Consider the following 24,086-nt stretch of genomic DNA (forward strand, 5'->3'; position numbering starts at 1 on the left):
ATATTATGAAATCACATAAATCATTGTCATGGCTATGTAGTTAATAAGCAATAAAATTAAATAAACACGAGAACCATTCCCCAGCGCTGAATCCTGACTGCCACATGGTTTTAGAGTCAATGTATATCACATACTTGGCATGCTCAACCCAGGGTCCAGGATGGCACAGTGTCTGGTTCACCTGGTACATCCCGGACATTGCAGTATATCAACAACCAATCACAGCATTTGACCAAAACAATATGCCCAGGGTTATCACACGGGGTTGCTGGGATTCTGGTGTAGAGCAAAGCAAAGTCTAGAGTGTGTGGTCGATTGTAACAATCACAGCCCCAATGAATCACGCCTTTCAGTACCTATGCACATGTACAGACTCCTCCCACACGGACTCTGAGCTTGGCCATGTGACTTACTTTGGCCAACGAGACATCAGCAAACATGATGCAGGCAAAGGCCAGACACATGCTTGTGCACTGGAGCTTGCCTTCTTGGAGTCCTGCGGGAAGCCCAGCATAAAGACCGCAGGGAGAGAGAATCCCAGTCATCCCAGCTGCGCCCAGACACTGGCCGACCCAGCCAACAGCTGCAACCTCATACGGAGCCCAGGTAAGAGCAGCAGAAACGCCCAGTCGATCCAAAGGATCGTTGAGAAGTTGTTTCAAGCCACTGAGTGTTTCAGGGTGGTTTGTTACGTAACAACAGGCAGCCGAGACGGCAGAGTTCTTGCTGATGACTCACCGGGAGAGCTGCCACGACTACCTCTGTGATCCCCGGGAAATGGGGATCCTTAAGCCAAAAAGCCGGTGTCCTCGGGTTTCTCTTGAAGGACCGGGAACACTGGCTCCTCCATCAAGATTGGGCTTCACGTAGCTTTCCGCGTGTAGGTGATGAAGGTAGCACCTCCCTCTCCCCGAGGTAGCAACCTTCCTACCTCTTCATTTAGATTTCACCTCTGCCCCGGACACAACTGTCTCCACCAAACGGGACGGGCAGAGGACGGGGCGGTGGGATCAGCTCTGCTTGCTGGCACAAACACGGGACGGATGTACTAGGACGATTCAATACTTGGAGCAGATTCTAGAACCTTCTTCTGTTTGCTAAACCCCAGCCTTCCTCCACACGGTTACTGAATGACTTTGGCTCTGGTGAATGTTGTAGAAAGGCTTAGGATTTGCTCACTTAAAGAGCCCCTGAGCTCCTCTGGCAGAAATACTGACCATTTTCTCACTCCATTGTGAAGGCACCAGTGGTTCCGAGAAGCCAGACAAGAATAAACCATGCCCCAAATAGCTCCTCTGTCTTCTCAACAGGGTCAGTTTGGACTGAGAAATGTTAAAGAGAGGGTGCGTCTAGTCTCCAGCGAGCAGCGGACGGCCTCTCACGTAGCTCCTTGTCAATATCCAGGGGAAATACTCATCGGGTGTCACAGTGTTTGGGGTCTGAGGAGGTTCCAGGAGAGTGCCAGTTGGCTGAGCGCCGCAGGGTTGGCCTCATCTTGGTGACCGACCACGTGTACCAGCCTACCACAAGTGGTTTTTTCGCCCAAGAGTGGCCTCCTACCGTCTGAGTAGAGGAGGCTGCTGAATAAAACCACAATACAGTCTCCCTTGAGGATAGGAATTGTCTTGCACTCCAGAAATTCACTGAAGCATGGGCAACTCATTCTGCGCCCGTAGGCAGACCTGGCTGCGAAGCCAAGTTATAATCAGAGGGCCGCAAGGAAGTACATGATCATCACGTTTAACGGCATTGTGTCCAGACGGGTTGAAGTCTCCTTTTTCATAATCACGATGCCCTCCCAACGGGCGGTGACCTTCAAAAGTTGTTGGTCACATTGTCCCGACCCCTGGACAGTATTTAGATGGCCTTGCTCATCGGTGATCTCCTAGCCTCCTCTATCTAGGCATCTGTTCTTCACAAGGCTCTCTAACACAATCCACTCTTCAAATGCTGACTTTGCTAGACTCTGAGCTCCATTATGGCCTGACCCAGCCTCCTGTTCACTACTGAACCACTGTTGCCAGTCTGGAGATGTCCAGACTGTGTTTCATGAATGTCTGTGCGTGAAATTCTACCCCGATCCATTGCATGTTTTGTTATAATTCAATCCTCCAAGGAAAATTTCTTCCAAGTTTATATAGGACAAGAAGTCTCTCTCTCTCTCTCTTTTTTTTTATAGTAGAGACTCTGCTATTGTTCCCACATACCAACTACAAAAACAGTATAGTTAAATTCATTTCAGATAAACAACTATCCCTGATGGGTAATGATTGGCTCCCAAACATGAATAAGGAGCAGGGTCTTTGGTTGCGTCCCAGGCTCTCCTTGGCTGTAGCCTGCTTAACATTTTTAACAAGGATTTAGATCGGGTCCAGGACTGTGTTGTCTGACAGAGTAACCTGTAGCCTAGCCACAGCGGACTCCTAAAATGATTTTAAATTATATAAAATCAAAACTTCAGTTCCTCAGGCTCCTAGTCACATTTTAAGTGCTCAAGAGCCACGTGTGACCAGCAGCTACCGTAACAGACAGTGCATTTTCATCATCAGAAAAAGTTCTACTGAACAACTAACTCTGGGGTAGAAGGCAAATGCTGATTTCCTTGTGTTTGTGAATGGCACGGAATAGAAAGTGCCATTGAATATTTCATCTAAGGTGGACATACTTAATTACGGCCTGCCCATCATCCATCCTCCCTCCTGCTGGCAACAGCATCCCAATTTTCCCTGGGGCAGGTATAACGTAACTCCAAGTGTCAGGCCATGTGTTTTGGGAGGAGCTGACTTCAGGGGTGGGCACGTGACTTAGATCAGACCAATCACAGCATTGTATCTGTGCTCTAGTCTCTGTGATTGGCTCCGAGGTAGGCATCTTGGCCAATGAGATTCAATTCTGGGACTTGCTGAACCTGGGAGACTGTTGGAAAAAGAAATTACTCCTAAGGAGGTTACCGTAAGGACAAAATACACACTTTGAGCTGCTGACAGTGATCTATTCAGAGACACTTTTTGGTGGCCCCCTGTAGCCACATAGGCTTAAATTAGTTTGAGTTGGATTTCCTGTCACTGGTAGCACAGAAGTCTTACTATATCATTCAAAGTCCAAATTTTTGAGCAGGTGGATAATGGGCTCAAAATTCAACAAGATAAATTTAGAGTCTCGACTTCAGTGTTGAAAATCACCTGTGTGTCCTACAAGGCTTCTAGAGTGCCAGCGATGTTCCATTGCTCAGAGAGAGGACGAGTTACATAGGCACGCACAACTTATGAAAATGGAACCAATTTTGTCATTTTCTGTATGAAAAATATACCTCGACAGACAGTTTTTTTTAAAAAAAGCACTCAGTGTTAGCTCAGTTGGTTAAGTGGCCCTTGATTTCGGCTCAGACCATGATCTTGCAGTTCATGGGACGGAGTCCCTCCTTGGGCTCTGTGCTGAGGTGTGGAGGCTGCTTGGGATTCTCTCTCCCTCTCCTCTCTCTCTACGCCTCTCCCCCCGCTTATGCTCTCTGTCTCAAAATAAATAAAATAAACATTTTTTAAAGACAGAAATAAAGTCACTTGCATAACAACAGGATGGGGGAGATGTAACTTCACTAATGGGACACCCACTTGAGGGTTTTAGTTTCTTATAAACACCATATGAGTTGACAGCTGGCCAAAAAGCCAATGGAAATTTGGGCCATACGAATAGACACACTCAACCAGAATGAGGAAACTGACAGTTCCATCCACCTGAGGGTGAGCCAGATCAGACTCGGGAAAGCTATAGACAAAGGAGAGCATGTTCACAAATCTCAAAGTCACATCTTATAAAAATCCGTAAAAGGAACAGGGGGTTGTTAGCCTAGAGAGAAGAGGTGGGAGCAGAGGTTATAGGCATGACAGCCTCAGTGAAACACCAGAATGAACAGATAACCTCATCATCTGCAAATAAGGTTATTTTCTACGCGAAAGCCCTAAAAGCACCGACTGAAAAAAATGAGACCGTAAAAGGGCTTTCCACAAAATTAATACATAAAAACTTAAAGCCATCCTTTCAAGAAATAAACAGGACTTATATGGTAACAGAAAAAAAAAAATCTGTAGCTTTCCTAAAGGGCATAAAAGAATACTTGCCCAGGGGTGCCTGGGCGGCTCATTCGGTTAAGCGTCTGGCTTTAGCTCAAGTCATGACCTCACGGCTCTTGAGTTCAAGCCCCGCGTCGGGCTCTGTGCTGACATCTCAGAACCTGGAGCCTGCTTCCGGTTCTGTGTCTCTCTCTCTGCCCCTCTCCCACTCATGCTCTGTTTTCCTCTGTCAAAAATAAACATCAAAAAAAACATTAAAAAAAAAAAAAAAAGAATACTTGCCCAGTAGAGACAGGTGCCATTGGTCTGCTTAGACAAAACTCATGACAAGGGAATCAGTTTGGCCCAAATGAATTTTTTTCAATTGTGGTAAAATATACAGAAGATACAACTCACCATATCAGCCACTTTTTAGTGTATGGTTCAGTGACATTAATCACATTCACATTACCGTGCACCCGAAACCACCATCCATCCCTATGACTTTTTCCATCTCCCCAACCGAAGCTCTGGACCCATTAGACAATGACTTCCCCCTTCTCCCTTCCCTCCAGCCCCTGGCTAAATTTTGGGGGGGGGGGTGTTTTTTAATGTTTTTCATTTGTTTAATTGTGGTAAAATACACACAAAATCTACCGGCTTCATTATTTTCAAGTGTGCGGTTCCGTGGTATTAAATACATTCACAATGTCGTACAACCATCACCGCCATCGATCTCCAGAATTCTCTGCATCTCGTGAAACCGGAACTCTCTACCGATCTACGATATTAATCAATGTTGGAGGAATCTATTTTTGAGCTCTAGTGGGAAAGCTTGACCAAAAGTTCTTAAATGTGACGTGTACGACTGAAAATAACCGAGAACATTTTGCAAAAGACGAGCAATTTGAGGAAGGACTTGTTCTCTCGTATATGAAGCCACACTAGAAAGCTAGGATCAAAACATTGCGTAACTGGCACAGAATCAGATTGCTGGAACGCAATAAACAGCTTGGAAAGTCACCCTTCTTCACCGACGAGGCTCAGAGTACGAGCGTGGCATCACATACTCCCCGGCAAGGGAAGGAAGCCGGACAATTGATAATGCCTTGGAAACAAAATGGATATAGACAGATTTTCATTTACTACTTTACGCTGTAACGAGTCCCAAAAGAATTAAGTGTTTAATTTATTTACAAAAGGCCACGAAAATCTAGAAGAGCATGTAGGTTAATATACAACACTGGATGAAGAAACACTTTACAGCAAGAGTCAGCAAACGTTTTTCTGTAAAGGGCATATTTTCATCTTTACAGGTCCCGTGGTCTCTGTTGCCATCACCTAACACTGTCATTGTCGTGTGAAAGCAGCCATAGACAATATGTAAATGGCTGGGTGTGGCCGTGTTCCAATAACATTTTATTTACAAAAACAGACGGTGGCATTCAAGCCATAGTTTTGTCACCCCTGCTTTAAAGGGATAAAAGCAAAGAACAAAATAATGAAGAAAAAAAGCCAATATCATTAGATTTAACTACATAAAAACGATCTATACACAAAATGTTAAAGCAAACACACACACACACACACACACACACACACACTCTCTGAGAAAGTGTGTGCATCATACATGACAGCACAGGGTTGACATCCTCCCCACCATTTTCATGCTGTCTCTCCTCCCTTTCTCTCCTCTGTCACCCACAAACATTACCCCGTCATTGAAATCAATTAAGAAAAAGAAACAAGCTAGTAGAACAAATGGAGACACAAAAAAATAGACAACTCAGAGAAATAAAGAAATGAATGCCCAGTAAGCCTATGAATAGGTATTCAACCTAAACTTCTCAGGGCGCCTGGGTGGCTCAGTCGGTTAACCATCTGACTTTGGCTCAGGTCATGATCTCAGGTTTCGTGAGTTCGAGCCCCACATCAGACTCTGTGCTGATAGCTCAAAGTCTGGAGCCTGTTTCAGATTCTGTGTGTGTGTGTCTCTCTCTCTCTGCCCCTCCCCTGCTCGTGCTCTCTCTCTCTCACTCTCAAAAATAAATAAACATTAAACTTCTTAGTTATATACGAATTAAGACAACAGGACTATTTTCCCTATATTGAATCTGTCAGCTTTCTGTTCATCCAGCAGTGTCGATGAGCAAGGCCGAGGGGAGGCAAGGCTGGACACAGGCTGAGGGAGGTGCAAACTAACCAAATAAGCAATTTATACCAAAGCCTTGCAGATGTTTATATCGCAAATCTATGAACCTCGAATCTACCCAAAGTAAATAACCAAAGTCGTGACCAGATACTTTCATACGATGATAAACAATGATAATCGCTATGGCATCATTTATAGTAGCAAAAATTGGAAACAACCTGAAAATCCAATCATAGGGAATGGTTACATACATTTTGGTACATTCAGACGAGGGAGATTGAGGGCATCATTAAAAATCTCCTTTCCAAAGACCGTATTAAGACAATAAAAAAACTGTCGACCTCTAAGCAGCATCTGAGTCAACCAACAGACCTTTCTTCTAAAAATGCCTCCCTCAAAAAAAAAATAAAAATAAAAATAAAAAATAAAATAAAATAAAATAAAATAAAATAAAAATTCCTCCCTCCCCAGGCTTCTGAGATGCCACACCACCCTAGTTGTCTTTCTTCCACCTGGCAGATGACTACTGGTCCCCTTCCTTCTCTTCTTGGCTCAGCACATAGCATCTGAGGTGTCCCAGGGCTTTCTCTTGGTTTGGTTCTTTGCTCCATCTACCTTGCTATTACTATGGGCACAAAGTCATTATAGTTCTTCTGTGTCTTAAATGACGTGATACCTCATTGTGGCTTTGATCTTCATGTGCCTAATGAGGAGTGATGTTGAGCATCTTATCATGTGTCTGTTGGCCGTCTACATGTCTTCTTTGGGAAAATGTCTATTCAGGTCCTCTGCCCATTTTTCATTGGATCATTTGGGCCTTCTGCTATTGAGTTGTATGAGTTCTTTATATATGTTGGATATTAACCCCCTATCTAATACATAGTTTGCAAACACTTTCTCCCACTCCGTAATTTGCTTCTTCTTTTGTTGACTGTTTCTTTTGCTGTGGATAAGCTTTTGGGTTTGATATAGGCCCACCTGCTTATTTTTTCCTTTTGTTGCTTGTACTTTTGGTGTAATATCCCCCAAGAAATGAGCTAATATTTTCTAACAGATAATACATTACATTAAAAAAAAATAGGTATGGATAAAAGAGACATTCAAAACGCAAAGCCACCAATGGATTTTAACATAACAAAGTTAAGAAAAGCTAAAACTTCATGGGGCGCCTGGGTGGCGCAGTCGGTTAAGCGTCCGACTTCAGCCAGGTCACGATCTCGCAGTCTGTGAGTTCGAGCCCCGCGTCGGGCTCTGGGCTGATCGCTCAGAGCCTGGAGCCTGTTTCCGATTCTGTGTCCCCCTCTCTCTCTGCCCCTCCCCCATTCATGCTCTGTCTCTCTCTGTCCCAAAAATAAATAAATGTTGAAAAAAAAAATTTTAATAAAAAAAAAAAAAAAAAGAAAAGCTAAAACTTCATATGGTTTCAGGTTCCACATTGAGATTAATCATCAAGAAACTATCACCTGTTGGGACGCCTGGGTGGCTCAGTCAGTTAAGCGTCTGACTCGACCTCAGCTCAGGTCATGATCTCACAATTCGTGAGTTCGAGCCCCACATCGGGCTCTGTGCTGGCAGTGCAGAGCCTGCTTGGGATTCTGTCTCCTTCTCTGTCCCTCTCCTGCTTGCTCTCTATCCTTCTCTCAAATAAAAATAAACTAAAAAATAAAAAATAAAATAAAATAAAATAAAATAAGAAAAAACTACCACCTGTTGAGTTTAGTTGAGTATTAAAGAATGTCCACAATTATCTGAAAAGGCAATTAAAATATTTCCTCTATTTTCCAACATATCTGTGTGAAGTAAGATTTTGTCCATTCACTTTAACCAAAATAATATATCACAACAGAGAGAAGCAAAAGCAGAGTAAAAAAGAATCCAGCCACCTTCTTTTAAGCCAGACCTTACAAAGATTTGCAAAAGCATAAAACAAGGCTACTCTATGTTTTTTGTTTTGAGAACTATCAGTATTTTTCATGAAAACATTTATGTTAACATGTGTGGTAGTTTTGGAACATGCCCACCATTTCTCCTCCCTTCAAGAGGGGAAGCCTAATCCCCCTACCTTTGAACGATTTAGTGACTCATCTCTAATGAACACAATATGGCAGAAGGGATGATATGTGACTTAAAAGTCTAGATCATGAAAGGCATTGTGGTTTCCCCCTTGCTCTCTCGGATCACTCACTCTGAAGAAGGCCAGCCGCCATGTTCCGAAGACACTCAAGCAGCCCTGTGAAGAGGGTTATATGGCAAGAATCGGAGGCCTCCTGCCAAGAGCCATGCGAGTGCGCCATCTTGGACACAGCTATTCCAGCTCCATTAGGCCTTGGGGTGTCTGCAACCTTATGAGAGACCCTAAGCTAGAACCGCCCAAGCTCGGTTGGCCCCAGATTCTTGATCCACAGAAATTGTGTGAGACAGTAAGTGTTTATTGTTTTAAGCTGCTAAATTTTGAGCTCCTGTACTATGTAGCAATAGATAACTAATAACTAGCGTCTAGATAACAATAGATAACTTGGTGTTTATGGTTTAATGAGCACATGTTTATTTAAATTACTCAGTTTTCATTTCTAGTGGTAAATATCAATACAGAACCCAGGTAAACAAAAGCTCTTAAGAGTTCTCAGTTTTTAATAATATAAAGGGGCCCTGAGACCAAAAAGGTTGAGAACTATTGCCCTAAGCTTTTTGGCCATTGCCCCTTTATTAAACTTTTCTCAAACTACCTCATGTCAGGGCACCATTTCTTTCCTATCAGGACCCTGAGTAATAGGAAAATACCAAAATGTTACTGATAGTTGTTGCTGTTTTGGGTATCTTGATGTTACTGTCTTAATGGTTTTTTTTTTTTTCTGTACTTTAACAATTTCCTACAAGGATGAATGATCTTTATAATTAAGAGAAGAGAAACTTCCCTTTTGAAAATCATCAAAAGTGAAAGTCAGACCTGTATTTCCTTTGGATGAGTTGACCGTTTAAGCACAACATGCGGAGGCCAGACGTCTGCCGGTGCACCTGCGTGCTGGGGAGAGGTCCGAAGGGCAGATGGTGGATGAGGGGCCAGTAGCCACAACACCTGCCCCCCCCAACAACCTCAGCCAGACTGGCTCTTTCGCGCATGTTACACATTGAGTTTCTGCATAATTTCACATAAAAGTTTCCACTGCTTGAAAAAAAAAAAAAAGTTTGAAAACCTTTACCGTGAGAATGAATAACAGTTGAAGAGTTAAAATTAGGCTATAGAAGAACCACTCAAACTTTTTTTGGGAATGTGAACAGAGTTTCCATAAAGAAAATCCTGCACATTCTGAGAGAACAGAAGCCCTGACAACTTAACAAATGTTCGGTGGTTTCAACACAGGCTTGCTCATGTGGCCATGGAAAAGGTGACAGCTAGGGATGAAGAGCTTATCCGGGGAACCCTCCGATCCAAAGGGCCCAAGAGGCCAGCAGAAGCAGCAGGGCCTTAAGGCCCCGGGAGAGACAGATCAGAACCACAGGTGAGTGGCTCTCTCCCTTTCTCAAGAAAATCCAAAGCAGGAGATGCTAAAAGCACGGACTTCGGAGACACCAGATCTGGGTTCAAGTTCCAGGTCTGACACTAAAAACTTAAGAGATCTTTGGCAAGTGACATAGCCAAACTGAAGTTGGAGAACGCAAAATGGTACAGCCATTTTGGAAAACAGGTTAGCGGTTTCCTAAACAGAAATTTGCCATGTGACCCAGCAATTCCATTCCCAGGTAACCACCCAAGAGAAATAAAAACATACATCCGCACAAAGACTTGCACACAACTGTTCTTAGCAGCATTATTCATCATAACTCAAGGTGGAAGCGATCCAAATGTTCCTCAACCGGTGAACGGAGAAACAAAATGCGGCATATCCACACGATGGAATACTAAAGGGCGATAAAAGGAAGAAAGTCCTGATACATGCCACAACCTGAACGCACCCTGAAAACATTACTCTAAATGAAACAAGCCAATCGCAAAAGATCGCATATTAGCTGAGTCCATGTACGTGGAACATTCCAGAAAAGGCAAAGATACAGAGGCAGAAAACAGACTAGTGGTTGCCTGGGGCTGGGGACAGGAGTGACTACAAATGGGCACAAAGTGTCTTTTTGGGGTGACGAAATGTTCAAAACTCGGGTTGTGGTGATGGGCGCACAACTCTGTAAACGTCCTGAAAATCATTGAATCGCACCCTTAAAATGGGCACATTCTGCGATATGTAAATTAAAACTCAATAGAGCTGTTTTTAAACAATGGGATTTGACTCTCTACCTCAGAGGGTTGTTGTGAGGATGAACTGAGATGATGTCTGATACAAAGTAAGCACTCGATAAATAATAGTAATGATGACAATCGGTGTATATACTAGTAACGGGTTATGTAAGTGGAGACCACGCATAATGCAGAATTGCAACAATTTATAGCACTTATCTACTCCTTATCATGCCATTCCAACATCTGTAAAGTCGATTTAACCCCAGGACAACTTTTTTTTTTCTTTTTTTTAACGTTTTATTTATTTTTGAGAGACAGAGCTCAAGCAGGAAAGAGGCAAAGAGAGAGGGAGACACAGAATCCGAGGCAGGCTCCAGGCTCTGAGCGGCCAGCACAGAGCCCGACGCGGGGCTCAAATCCACGAACCATAAGATCATGGCCTGAGCCGAAGTCGGACGCTTAACCAACTGAGCCACCCCGGCTCCCCAGCTCCAGGACAACTTTCTGAGGCAGCTGTATTATATCATCTTCATTTTCACAGACGGGGAAACTGAGGCCCCAAGAAGTTTAGTAACCTTCCCACGGTTGCACAGCTGGGACACAGCAGAGGTGGGATCTGAATCCTGGAGAAATGGCTCTGGAGTGCCTACTCTTGGCCACGACACTGCACAGCCTCTCAGTAAACGCCAGCTTGTCTATTCAGTTACTGCTCTCACTGGCGGTGCAGTGGGGTGCAGAGAAGGCTCACAGACAGCTCCCCAAGACTCAAGACCCAACCCCTAGGGTTACAGGAGTCAGGGGAAAGAGTGTTCCAGACAGAGGGGTCTGCATATACAAAGGCGGGGAGGTAAGAGAACGCAGGGCGTATGGGAAGAACAGGAGATGGCTAGAGGACGGGGTGATGCTGGGCAGAGGGCGCCTGAGGGTGGGGTTCAGGCAGGTCCAAGGCCAAGGAGGTGCCCGGACGTTAGCCTGAAGGCGATGCAGAGCCAGAGAAGGAAATACAGAGAGTCCCTCCCCAACGCTGCCTTTCTCTGGGTCGACTCACATTGCCCTGGCAGGTGGAGAAGGTTGACTCAGCCACTGCTGTGAGCTGAAGGGAGCGGGGGAGCTGCCACCCCCATTCCCATCCCGCCGCGAGCTGACGCCCCTGCAGCCTCCCCAACACCAGCTCCACCGGCACATAGAAACCATCGCAGCCAGCTGGGAGCAGCGGGCTCTGTCATGCTGCCAGGGAGCTGAGCGTAGCCCGGCCAGACTGCCGGCTGCCTGATGGAAGCTTCACGCCCCTGCCCAAACCCAGCCGCCTGAGGACCCCGGGGGGACCGCTCACCCCACCCCACGGCCCACCACACTGCCCAGTATGCTGGCCGTCCACCCTCGCTCGGCTGGCCCCAGGGGCCAGCACTTTGCTCATTCAAATTGAATACACATGTCCTTGCCTCCGGCTCTTCCATTTTCCCACATCCGTCCTTGAGACACAGCTGCCTGTGTGCACGGAACGTTCACTTGGGCCAAAGCAAAACTACTGAGGAAGCCTCCATGCCTATCAGTGAGGAACCAGTTCAAAAACTCTGCTGATGGGGCACCTGAGTGGCTCAGTTGGTTGAGCGTCTGACTTCAGCTCAGGTCATGATCTCGCGGTTCGGGAGTTCGAGCCCCGCGTCGGGCTCTGGGCTGACAGCCTGGAGCCTGCTTCGGATTCTGTGTCTCCCTCTCTCTCTGCCCCTAACCCCTCTCTCTCTCTCTCTCTCTCTTTCTCAAAAATAAACATTAAAAAAAATTTTTTTTTAATTCTGGTGAATCCAAACCACGGAATACTACACAGCAGTTAAAAAGAATAATACAGATCTATTATCCCGGGGTACCAGCATGAAAACACCTCCAAGACACGTTGGGAAAACGTGGGTAGAAAAACAAATTGCAGAGTAACGTATCCAGTGTATCATCACTTGGGTAAAAACAAAACAAAAACAGGGGCGCCTGGGTGGCTCAGTCGGTAATGCGTCTGACTTCGGTCATGATCGCATGGTCCATGAGTTCGAGCCCCGCGTCGGGCTCTGGGCTGACGGCTCGGAGCCTGGAGCCTGTTTCAGATTCTGTGTCTCCCTCTTTCCCTGCCCCTCCCCCACTCGCACTCTGTCTCTCTCTTTCTCTCAAAAATATAGGAACATTAAAAAAAAAGAAAAGAAAAACAAAAAACCCCAACTGGCCTCTCGAGTTCTCCAAGTCTACAAACACACAGGTAAATGAGAAAAACGCCTGGAAGGAAGCACATCAAAGTAACAGAAAGAAAGAAGGGGTGGAGGGAGGGACCCTGTGTATGCCTCCGTGTTAAGTTTTAGAAGAAGAATGTGTTTATGGATATTTGGGTTCTTTAAAAAGTGTGTTAAAACACACACACACACACACACACACACACACACAGAGGGGAAAAGTGGGTTAAAATGCCCACCACCCTGGGGCTGCATTCAGAGTCACTTTTCAGACAGCTGTCACATTCAGCATCTTGTCTAATTCTTGCCACACCCCCCCCTTGAGGACAAGGTTCAAAACTCCATTTTACAGACCCAGAAACTGGACCAGAGAGGTGAAACAAGCCGCTCAAGATCGCACGCAAGGCCAAGGGGGCTCGCGGTCCTGGCCCCGAGCCCAGGGCTCCTTCTCAGCAGCACGTGGGCGCCTATGAGGGTGTGGGGCCCACGCTGGGGCCGGGCAGGCGCCCCTGTTCTGAGCTGTCAGCCAGCTCACAGAGCCCCTTCAGGGAGGGGAGTGGGGCTTTGTCAGGGAAAGAGGGAGGAAAAGACGAGCGGCAAAAGAAGAGATGATGAACCGCCACCCACGACAAAAATCAGACATCATTGATGTGTCGCCCACTGAGTGGGATGGGTCTGCCGCGTCACCCAGCAAATCTCGTGTGGGAAGGAGCCTCGCAGGGCCGGTCCCCCGAGCCTGACATTTCAAGCCTCTCCCTCTCTCTCTCTCTCTCTCTCTCTCTCTCTCTCTCTCTCTCTCCCCGCCCCCCCCCCCCAGGCTGCTCACCCCAGGCTCTCAGCTGCGCGGTTTCCAGCTGAGTAGTTCCGGGAATGCGTCTGCTCAGTTCCCAGAACACCATAGCCGGGGCAGTAGAACTGTGCTTCTCAGAAGGTGCTAGAACCTGAGGAGCAATGTGCGAAAAACCCAACACCCTCTAGTGCAGAAAGTGCCGTCCCTCTTTCAACAACTATTTTAGCACCACGTGTCTGAGGGTGTGCAGAGGCAGGAGGCCAGAGGGACCCAGGAAGCATGGCTAGGCCTCTCCAGGGACAGCCAGAAAGGACTCCTGTACAGAAGGAGGGGACTGGAGGGGGCACAGGACACATACGCAAACCTCAGCTGCACAAGGACCAGGCACGTTCAGAGAAGAGAGCTTTGGTCAAATCATGGATCCTCCAGTCATTCATATAACGGGAAACAAACCCACGAGGCCATGAGACCAGCGACAACAGCTGGCATCCTGAGCTTTCTGGTCCCAGCTTTGCCACCTCGGTCGAGGCTCTGAACCTCTCTGGGTCTCAGTTTCCCTATCTGTAACATGGGTGCCTATTACACGTGTCTTTCGGGCATCGTGATATCTGGATGGAGGACAGATAATACCATAATTAAGTCAAATGTAACAAGTACAGGGTATCCATAAAATCTGGAAACGGATTCTATGAGTGTATCTATATGTGCTCGTGTTCATTTGTTTGTTCTATGTGTGTTCGTGCTCATTTATTTGTTCGCTTTATAGAGTGAAAGTGTCCTAGACAACATTGTATATATTTGTCCGTTTCCAGACTTTATGAACACTCTATGTATAAACATAATTACACATATAAATAGTATATTAGACAAACGTTATATATATACATATTCATTATATAAATATAATGAAATAAACTATAGTCATAACATAAAATAAAACATACTAATAACTCCTCACACAGTATGAGGGACTATCCATGCCCAAGAACTCGGGGGTATTCCCTCATTTCATGCTCACAGCAAGGCCTTGCAGCGGATACTAGCATTTATCCCCACTTTACAGAGGGGCAAACTAAGGCACAGGGAGCCGAAGTGAGCCGCCTACTTGCCAGAGTCACCCCGGGTCTAAAAGACAAAGCCAGCTTCAGAAGGGAGGGCAATCTAACTTCCGGCCTGTGCTATTAACCACCGCTCTACACCCGCCCGGCTCTGCAGCCAAGGCCAGGCAAAACTCAACCGCACACAGAGCGCCCGGGGCGCTGGTGGGGCGCCCAACAGGGCCTTAAATGCAAGATCCTCGAGTATGGCGCTCTTGGAGGGGCAAGACCAGATCGAATTTGTTCACCACACTTGGAATAGAAATGCGCAAGGGGGGGGGGGGGGGGGGGGGGGGGGGGGGGGCCTAAACATTCACGGAAGGAAGGGAAATCAGCATGAAATTCATCAGCCAAAGGCTAAAAAAAAAAAAAAAAAGTCTCGCGAAGTAAGCGCCCTTGCTAGCACCTGCAGGGGGCTGCCCAAACCTGGGAGGGGGCCAGACCCCCGCCGGCACCCCTCCGCCGCGCAGCCCCTGGAGGCCAGCCCCGGGGGGGGGGGGGGGGCGCCTGGGGCCGAGGACGGAGCGGCCTACCTTCCTCGGCGTCGTTCCTCAGGGAGGCCTCCAGCAGGGCCACGCTGGCCTCGAAGGACACCTTCTTCCGCCGGCCGCCCGTGCTGCGCTTCCGCTCGTGCTTCCGCTTGCGGTGCTGCAAGTCCTGCTCGTACTGCGCCCACTTCTTGAGCTGCTGGGCCCGGCGCTTCTGGGCGGCGCGCAGCCGCTCCAGCGTGGGCACCTTCTCCAACAGCTGCAGCTCCGTCAACAGGTCCACGTGGCTGGCCATGGCCTTGGCGCCTCCCCACTCCCCGGCGGGGCGCTAGCGCGGGGCGCCGGGTGCCAGCGGAGCGCGGGGGCTCCTGCGGGACTGGGGCCTCATGGTGGGGCCTGTGCGGGGAGAGAGACACAGATGGACACAACGGTCAGGCTCAAAACACCGATCAGAGGGTGTCGCTCGCCCCGTGTTGAGAACACTTGCTTTTTCTCTTTTACTCCTTTTTTTAAATTGAGATATAATTGGCCTATAACGTTGAGGAAGTCTAGGGCGCAAAGCGTTGATTTGATACACTTATCTATTGGCAATATGGTGACCCTTGCAGCCTTAGCTGCGTGATTACTCCGTCGCGCCGCATAATTACTGCTTTTTTGGGGCTGCATTGTTATTTCACAGAAGGTTGTTATAGTGTTATATAAGGAGCTTGTTATACTGCTATAACACATAAAGGGTTTTGGTCATTTTTAAAGGAATTAATACCATATTTTACATTTCTCGGTATTAATTTATAATATGGTAAATACTGACAGATATAATCCACAAAAACAAAATCTCTTGGAGATCCTTAATTTTAAGAGCATAAAGGGGTCCTAAGACCCCTTTAGGCAAGTTTGGCAATTGCCTACCTACAGGAGTCTAGAACATCTTAGTTCAAGTTTTCTTCCTTGGGTGACCTTAAATTTTTCTTTTAAATCATGCCTTTTGTGGGTCGCCTAGGTGGCCCAGTCGGTTATGCCTCGACTCCTGGTTTCAGCTCAGGTCACGATCTCACAGTTTGTGGGTTTGAGCCCCACACTGGGCTCCATGCTAACAGCTAGGAGCCTGCTTGAGATTCTCTCTCTCCCTCACTCTCTGCCCTCCTCCTACTTGTGCTCTCTCTCTCTCTCTCTCTCTCTCAGAATAAATAAACAATAGGGGCACCTGGGTGGCTCAGTCAGTTGAGCATCTGACTTCCGCTCAGGTCATGATCTTGCGGTTTGTGAGTTCAAGCCCCGCGTAGGGCTCTGCGCTGACAGCTGGGAGCCTGCTTAGGAGTCTGTGTCTCCTCCTCTCTCTGCCCCTCCCCTGCTCATGCTCTGTCTCTCTGTCTCTCAATAATAAATAAGGGTTAAAGAAAAAAATTTTTTAAAGAATAAATAAACAAATCACATCTCTTGCTCTCATAGATTCCTGGACAACACGAAGTCGACAAAATTTCAATCTCATTCCAGCGGGTCCCTGTCCCTCATTCAGCACAGACCCTATGGGTTCTCACACACAGGGAAAGGGTCTTGGCACAATCACTCGCACCTCTTTAAGCCTGTTTTCCCGCCTTTATAATGTAGCCACCTCCCAGAACTGGTAGGAATAAAGAGAGCTGACCAAAAAGGGTTATACAACTAACAGCAGAAACAGCTTGGAGGAAGAAGATCAGGGACATGTAAATGCAGCCCATCCGGGAAGCCACAGCAAGGCTGGTGGATGATTGTGGGCTGTTGGGTAATTAGACTGGAGACTGGCGCAGGTCTGCATTTGCATAATGCCTTAATGCCTGCTGGTCCCAAGGGGTCAGGATAGCCTTGGGCTTCAGGAAGTGATCACTGGTCTTCTGGGTTCCCTGCTCTGCTCCCAGACTGTCCATCCTCCAGATGCTAAAGACCAGGCTTCAGCCTTAGCCTGGACCCTTGGGAGCTCAGGTTGGACCAGGTTGTTCTTCCGGTCCCTTCCAGCTCCCAGTCTGGAGGGCAGACAAGCAAATGGGGAAGGGGCTGGCTTGGCCAGGCTGGAGGGCAAAAGCCCTAAGGGTCCGAGTAAACTTGATTCAAATGTAAACAGAAGCTGAAGGTAAGACTCAGCAAAAAAACAAAACAAAACAAAACAAAAAAACACAAACAGCAGGCCTACAGCCTTTGGTTACTTTTTGTTTCGTTTTGCTTTGAATACCATGCAATGCTTTATTTCTCTATTGAGAGAGAGAGAGAGAGAGAGAGAGAGAGAGATGCAAATGAATGAGGGGAGGGGAGTGCGGGGGTGGAGAGAGAGAAGTGGGGCTCACCTAGGGCTTGTGTTTTACCTGAATCGGGGCTGGAGCTCACCAGAAGGGAGGCACGAGCCCACCCCACGCTCACCTGATGTGGGGCTCAAACTCACCAACTGCGAGATCGTGACCTGAGCGGAAGTCAGATGCTTAACGGCTGAGCCCCCCAGGCGGCCCCCATGCAATGCTTTTTAATTTATTAAAATTTTTATTTTGAGATGTTGTAGATGCACATGCAGTTGTGGCAAATAATAGGCAACGTTTACCTAGTTTATCCCTATGATAGCATCCTGCCAAACTGTAGTACAAGATCACAACCAGGGACCCTGACATTGACACAACCTAGCAATCCATTCAGAATAGGCTTGGGGCGCCTGGGTGCCTCAGTCAGTTAACCGTCCTACTCTTGATATCTGCTCAGGTCATGAGCTCACGGTTTCATGAGTTCAAGCCCCGGGTCAGGTTCTGCACGCTGACAGCACAGAGCCTGCTTGGGATTCTCTCTCTCCCACTCTCTCTGCCCCTCCCCCGTTTGTGCTCTCTCTGTCTCTCTCAAAATAAATAAATAAACTTAAAAAAAAAATCCCTGGGGGCGCCTGGGTGGCTCAATCAGTTAAGCGTCCGACTTCGGCTCAGGTCGTGATCTCGCAGTCCGTGAGTTTGAGCCCCGCGTCGGGTTCTGTGCCGACAGCTCAGAGCCTGGAGCCTGTTTCAGATTCTGTGTCTCCCTCTTTCTCTGACCCTCCCACACTCTGTCTCTGTCTCTCTCAAAACATAAACAAACATTAAAAAAATTAAAAAGGGGCGCCTGGGTGGCTCAGTCGGTTAAGCGTCCGACTTCAGCTCAGGTCACGATCTTGCGGTCCGTGGGTTCAAGCCCCGCGTCGGGCTCTGGGCTGATGGCTCAGAGCCTGGAGCCTGCTTCAGATTCTGTGCCTCCCTCTCTCTCTGACCCTCCCCGGTTCATGCTGTCTCTCTCTGTCTCAAAAATAAATAAAGGTTAAAAAAAAATTTTTTTTAAATCCCTGGTTTTACATGAACTCGTTTGTGTGTTTAGTTTGACACAACGTCATCCGACGTGTAGGTTTGTGTGTCCACCACCACAGTCGAGGTACGAACAGCTCCATCACCCGAGGATCCCTAACCTCCCTTCTCTCAAAGCACTCCCGTCCTTGCCCTTGGCAGTCACTAACCTGGTCCCCATCTCCAGAATTTTGTCACTTCGAAAATGAGTAGGGTTCCATTGTGCGGATGTACCGCGGTGTGTTAACCCTTTACTCACCGAAGAATGTCTGGGCTCTTTCCAGCTTGGGGCTATCACATTCACGTGCGAGCTTTGTGTGAATACAAGTTTTCACTTCTTTGGAGCCAATGCCCAAGAGAACAACTGCTGGCCCATGTGGTAATGACATGATTAGTTCTATGTGAAAACAAAACAAAACTGTCAAACTGTTTCCCAGAGTGACGGTACCATTGTTCATTCCCGCCAGCGACGTATGAGCATTCCGGTTCCTCCACCAGCATTTGGTGCTGTCACTGTGTCGTATTTTAGCCATTTAGATAGATATTTTGGTTGCCTTTTTCAAAAGCGGGGAGTTCGGAAGCGCTGTATTCACAACCACATCATCTCATCGTGATGGCCAGAGCTGGCGGACCACATATTCACGTCTCCCCACTTCCTCAAGTGATCAAACGCTGAACGCATACCTGCTCTGTGACAAGCCCTGCTTCAGAGATGGAACACAGACTAGCTCTACCTTCTAGGAAACCCCAGTCTGTCTGTCTTCTGTCTGTCTACCAGTGTATCTACAGATTCTTTTCATCCTCCTGGCAATCTAATGAGGTAGGTACTATCATCATCCCCGTTTCACAGAGAGGGAAATTGAGGCACAGAGAGATTAAGTAATTTACCTAGCGTCACATCCTAGCTAAAAAATGGAAGAGCCAGTCCGCCCGGGGTTATGAGGAAGGCTCTCCAGAGCAGGGGACAACCATTAAGGAGGAGGAGGAGGGGGGGGGGCACCTGGGTGGCTCAGTCGGTTAAGCATCCGACTTTGGCTCAGGTCATGATCTTGGGGTTCACGAGTTCGAGCCCCACGTCGGTCTGTGTGCCGCCAGCTCGGAGCCTGGAGCCTGCTTCGGACTCTGTGTCTCCCTCTCTCTCTGCCCCTCTCCCTTTCACACTCTCTCTCTTTCTCTCTCTCAAAAATAAATAAACGTTAAAATTAAAAAATAAAAAAGGGAATGATGAGGAAGAGTAGTTTGCCAGATGAAAAGGACAGACACAGGCAGAGAGGAAGCTGGGCGGTGTTTAAAGGCATGCAGGGGGGCTGACCACCATGGAGGGACTTCTAGGGACCAACACCCACAGTCACGGCTTGAGGAGAATGGGCTGCTCAGCCCAAAAAGAAGAAGGGGGGGGGGGGCGGGGGGGAGGGCAATTTGTGGCGAGAGGCCAGACTTCACTGGGAAGCCCCCTGGTCCACGTCGCATCTGGCTGGCCAGCTGGTTGGGTGTTGGACCACACCGTGTTTTATCACGCTGTAATGTATTGCTAATGTTTACAACTTGAACCTTTAACATCCAAAATCAGATCTTCAGGTTTTCTTAGACCATCTCAGCATCGGCCACACGGGGCTCACGCGGCAACAACCCGCAGATGCGGAGGAGGACTGTCCCATGCAGGTAGGGACACTACCCTCCCACCCATTACCCCACCTGACCTCCTTCACTAATTGGCATCACTTTGCCGGCTCCTGTGGTCATCTGAGTTCGCGAGCCCCGTCTTAGGCAGAATGAGACAGCAGTCTCCAAATACCCAGAAAGAAAGAAAAGAGAGTCTATGTATCTCCCCAGGGAAGAACAGGACTGGGCACAGGGGCGCAGTGCTGTGCACCTGTCCTCAGAGCAGCCCAACAAATAATTCAGCGAGGGGCTTGTGGTCTCAGGAGGCGGCAGATTCTCCATCACTCACTGGAGAACGCCGTTTCCCCTTCGGTCAGATCGGCCTGAGTATTCCACAAGATTGCTTTTGGCCCTCACATTCTGTACACACTTATTCCTTTTTGCAATATTGAGTGTTTACTGATCACCCACTAAGTGAGAGGTACCCAAAGCCTGCCAAGACTAAAGATAAGAAGCATACCAATCACTTATCCTGTTCATTAAAGCACTTAATCCTTTTCTAAGGACCCCCAGCCATCTTCTTAGCCAAGTGTTTCCCTAAGTGTGGAAAGAGAATCCACTCCAAGAAAATTTTCAAAAGTATGGGACAAGATTTAACATCACGGGAACTCAGAGAAAGAGCAACTTCTCTTCTTCGCCTCTTTTTTAATCCATCAGATTTTCTCCAGGAGACAGTGTCCGTGGGGTACTCATAGACCTTAAACATCCTTATAACCCTGTCAATCTCCCTTGTAAACAAAGAGAAGGCGGGCCTCAGGCTCAGAGCGTTGGGGATAGAACGCGAAAACATTGTTTTGTTTTCTGTGGATTTGTTTTCGCAGTTACTGTTTATTTATGGTGGTGATAAAATAAATAAACAAAATTTCCTTTTGAAATGAATCCACTTCCGTGGAAAACTAGCAAGGTGGCTGCCAAAAATATGAAATAATGATGGCACTCAATGCTGGCAAAAATCGTAAGTGATTGGCGTTTGGGATATCCAGCGGGCTATTGATGGCCAATGACAAGTTTATAAGGGAAGCACTCATGTGAACTCATGATTTCATCTGACAAATATTTCCTGGGTATCGGTATCTATCGCGTGCCAGGACTGTGCTGATGGCTAGGGGTACAGCAGGGCCAAAGACAGGCACAGTCCTTAGCCACTGGATAGATGGCATCAGGCCCCAGGCAGACAGAAGGCACTCACTGCAATGTCCTCCCTGGCTAGGGCAGTGTGCTCGGGAGGACAGAATTAAGGGCAATTGCCCAGCCCCCTGCAGCAAGGTGAGGACGGTGCCTCCCAAGGGCCAATAAAAGGGGCCAGAGCACATTTTCCTCTGACTTTGCTCTCCCTGCCAGCCCCTCCTGCCTCACCCCTCCAGGTTCCCTGGAGCTGGAGCTCCAGGACAGCTCCCTCTTGACTGCTGGTTTTCAGGTGACCCAGTTTCCCCCAATAGACCCACACACCTCCTCCCACCCCCGTCCGAGAAAACCCTGCTTGGTCTAATTAAAGAATTGCCATCGTGCTGCTAACACAGCAGCTGGGCGGCCCCCAAGGCAGGGCACTTGCCTGGGTGCTGGGGCAGCCCACAGAAGTCCCGGCTCCTATGGGCTGTGGACCGGCCCCCTCCGAGACCTGGGCGCACCTGTCCGCACTCTCAGAGGAAGCCCTGGATGGTGATGGGGACGCAGCCCAAACCGTCAGGACCTGGGAGACCAACGGCATCATCAGCGCTTAAAGGGGATCCCCAAGGAGGCCCTCATTTGTAGGAACACCAGCCCCACGGAGATATATGAAGCCCAGTGTTTTGCGGGAACGTCCACAAGGGCCATCCTGCAGAGAGCTGGGCACATGCGGCCGAAAGTCAGCGGCGTGGCCAGGCTGGCGAGGGAGGCAGGTGTGGAAGCGGTCTGCAGAGGCCAGGTTGGGGTGAGATCACCCAGGAAGTGTGTGTGATATAAGGAGAGAAATCAGAAGCAGGGGGAAATAGGGCAGGCACTTAATTCTCCCACAGGTGTCTGTAGGAGGTCTGGGCGGATGAAACAAAAGAGGCTGAGGGTGGGCAGGCGGAAGTCTGAGGCCAAGCCACTTGACCTCGGCGGGGCAGGACAGGCATCCGGGGTGAGCCTCGATTCCGCCTCTGATTCCTGTCTGACAAAATCTGAACTTGATTTCTCTTGGAGCCTCTACTAACCCTTGCCGTCTGCTAAGGGGGGAACTGAGTCGGTATACACCTGCGGGAACAGGGGCTGCACTCCAGAAAGCTGAGCCTTGAGGGGAAAAGGGTGAGGAAGTTTGCTGGGGCTTGGAGGCAAGGTGGAAGGGGGGCTGGGGAGGACACTCTACAGAACCCCTTCCTCCTTGAAAATAAGAAGACGGCCGTTACAGGAGCGTCGTTTGGGGAATGATGGGTCTCTGGGGAAACCAGACAAGGAAGAAAGGCACGGGTCCCTTGAAAGGCACAGTGTGCTTGCTCGTGGTCCTTGTAGCTTACTCAGGGTTACTCTGTGCTGGGCCCTGATTGGCCAAAGCCTGTCAGCGAGGGCCAAAGCCCAGCCAGGTGTGATTGCCTGGGGGTAGGCACGTGACCTGAACTGCCCCAGTCAGGAGCTCTGTTTCCCTCTTGCCCCTGAAGTGGAAACATGAACCCCAGTGGCCGCCGGAAGCCAGCCTTTGGAAGGAACCAATACTTGGGAGTAGGAAGAGGGAAAAGAGGGTCCTTTAACTTAGGGGCTTCTGGACTTCCAGAAGGCACTGTTGTCTGAAGCAAGATGAGTGGCCTCTTGCTGGGGCACACTGCCCGACACAGCGGCCTCAACTTGGGGCCCCACGCTGAAGGCCGGCCTCGAGGAAGAGGGGGAAGGCCAAAGCCACGTTCTATCAGGTTCTATCGGCAGCCCCACCCCCCGCCCCCCACCCCAAGATGGGAGCAGGGGGCCCGGGCCTTGGGAGTCCTTAATCCCAGGGGAGAAACTGGCTGACCCCTCTTTGGACCCGAGCCTAGTCGCGCTTGAGAAAAACAACACGGAGGCAGGTGAATTCAAATTGAAGAGCCTTCAAAACATGAGTCAGACGGCGTCTCAAAGTTCACGCCGTTAAAATGTGAAGATTTTTTTTTTCTTTTCCTTGTTCTTCGGCTATTCTCCTGCACACAATATTGGCGGGATCCTAGAGGAAGACCATGCGTGCTTTCTCCTGGCGCTTCCTGTGCTGTCGAGCACAAGGGAAAGGGGGAAACAAAACAAACAGCACTGGCTTGCCCTCCTCCTTGGATCTCACTTGGGACCCACTTTCTCTCCTAAAGGATGTACGCCCCCACCCTTCCGCAACACGCATCTTTGAATAACAGCATCGCCACCCCACCCTCCCCACCCCACCCCCACCCCGCTCCCCTGCCCCAGTATAAAAATGCCTTACTCATGAGCAAAGAGACTTCCGGCACCCTTGGTGCTCCAACTACCTGAGTTAGAAATGAGCCTGGTCACCCTCAGCCCCATCCTCATGGGATGTGATGGACTCACTCTCCTATCCCTGCTGGGAGGTACCTTCTAGACTTCAAGCACAGTCATCCTAGACAGACATCCTGGTTTTAAGTCTGGGGACTCGGGTCCCCAACGGCCTGCTCCTCAAGTCTGCCTCTCCCAGCTGGGCTCCTTCATTCGGACCTCTGAGTGACGGCCGTGGGCTCGGCCCTGACTTGTCACTGTCTCTTGAAGCCCGTTTACCATGACCCGATTTGGCAAGACTTTGAGGGGAACCAGGGCGAGGGAGGGTGGCAGGATTCAAAAGCCCACAAGTTCAGCAAGAACAAGGAGGGATCAAGTAACTTGCACAGCTTGAACTTTCTTGGGAGAAGAGTCTTACCCAGCACCGGGGATAATAATAGCCCAGTGGACCTCTGACTGAACTGGCTGGGCCATATTGGCAGGAAAAGACCAGGCCTTAACAAAAGCCATGAGCTATTTTCCAGGTCTCTAGAGGACAGGGTTGGGATCATGGACCAGCAAAATGAAGAAGCAGGATCAGCCTGGCATGGGGAAAAATCGTCTCACGTTGACAACTGAACAAAGCCCAGCCATGGCACAATGCTGGGGT

General features: G+C 48.5%; 1 protein-coding gene across 1 annotated transcript in view; it reads right to left on the minus strand.

The window, feature by feature from the left end:
* Positions 1-24,086, minus strand: part of PPP1R16B (protein phosphatase 1 regulatory subunit 16B) — a 100,470-nt gene that overhangs the window by 57,819 nt on the left and 18,565 nt on the right. Inside the window, exon 2 of the mRNA XM_043602382.1 lies at positions 15,069-15,419. Within this exon, the coding sequence (XP_043458317.1) occupies positions 15,069-15,318 (250 nt within the window). The 5' untranslated portion in view covers positions 15,319-15,419. The remainder of the gene's footprint in view (positions 1-15,068; positions 15,420-24,086) is intronic.

Source organism: Prionailurus bengalensis, chromosome A3, assembly GCF_016509475.1.
Source record: "Prionailurus bengalensis isolate Pbe53 chromosome A3, Fcat_Pben_1.1_paternal_pri, whole genome shotgun sequence".
In the NCBI taxonomy this organism is placed as follows: domain Eukaryota; kingdom Metazoa; phylum Chordata; class Mammalia; order Carnivora; family Felidae; genus Prionailurus; species Prionailurus bengalensis.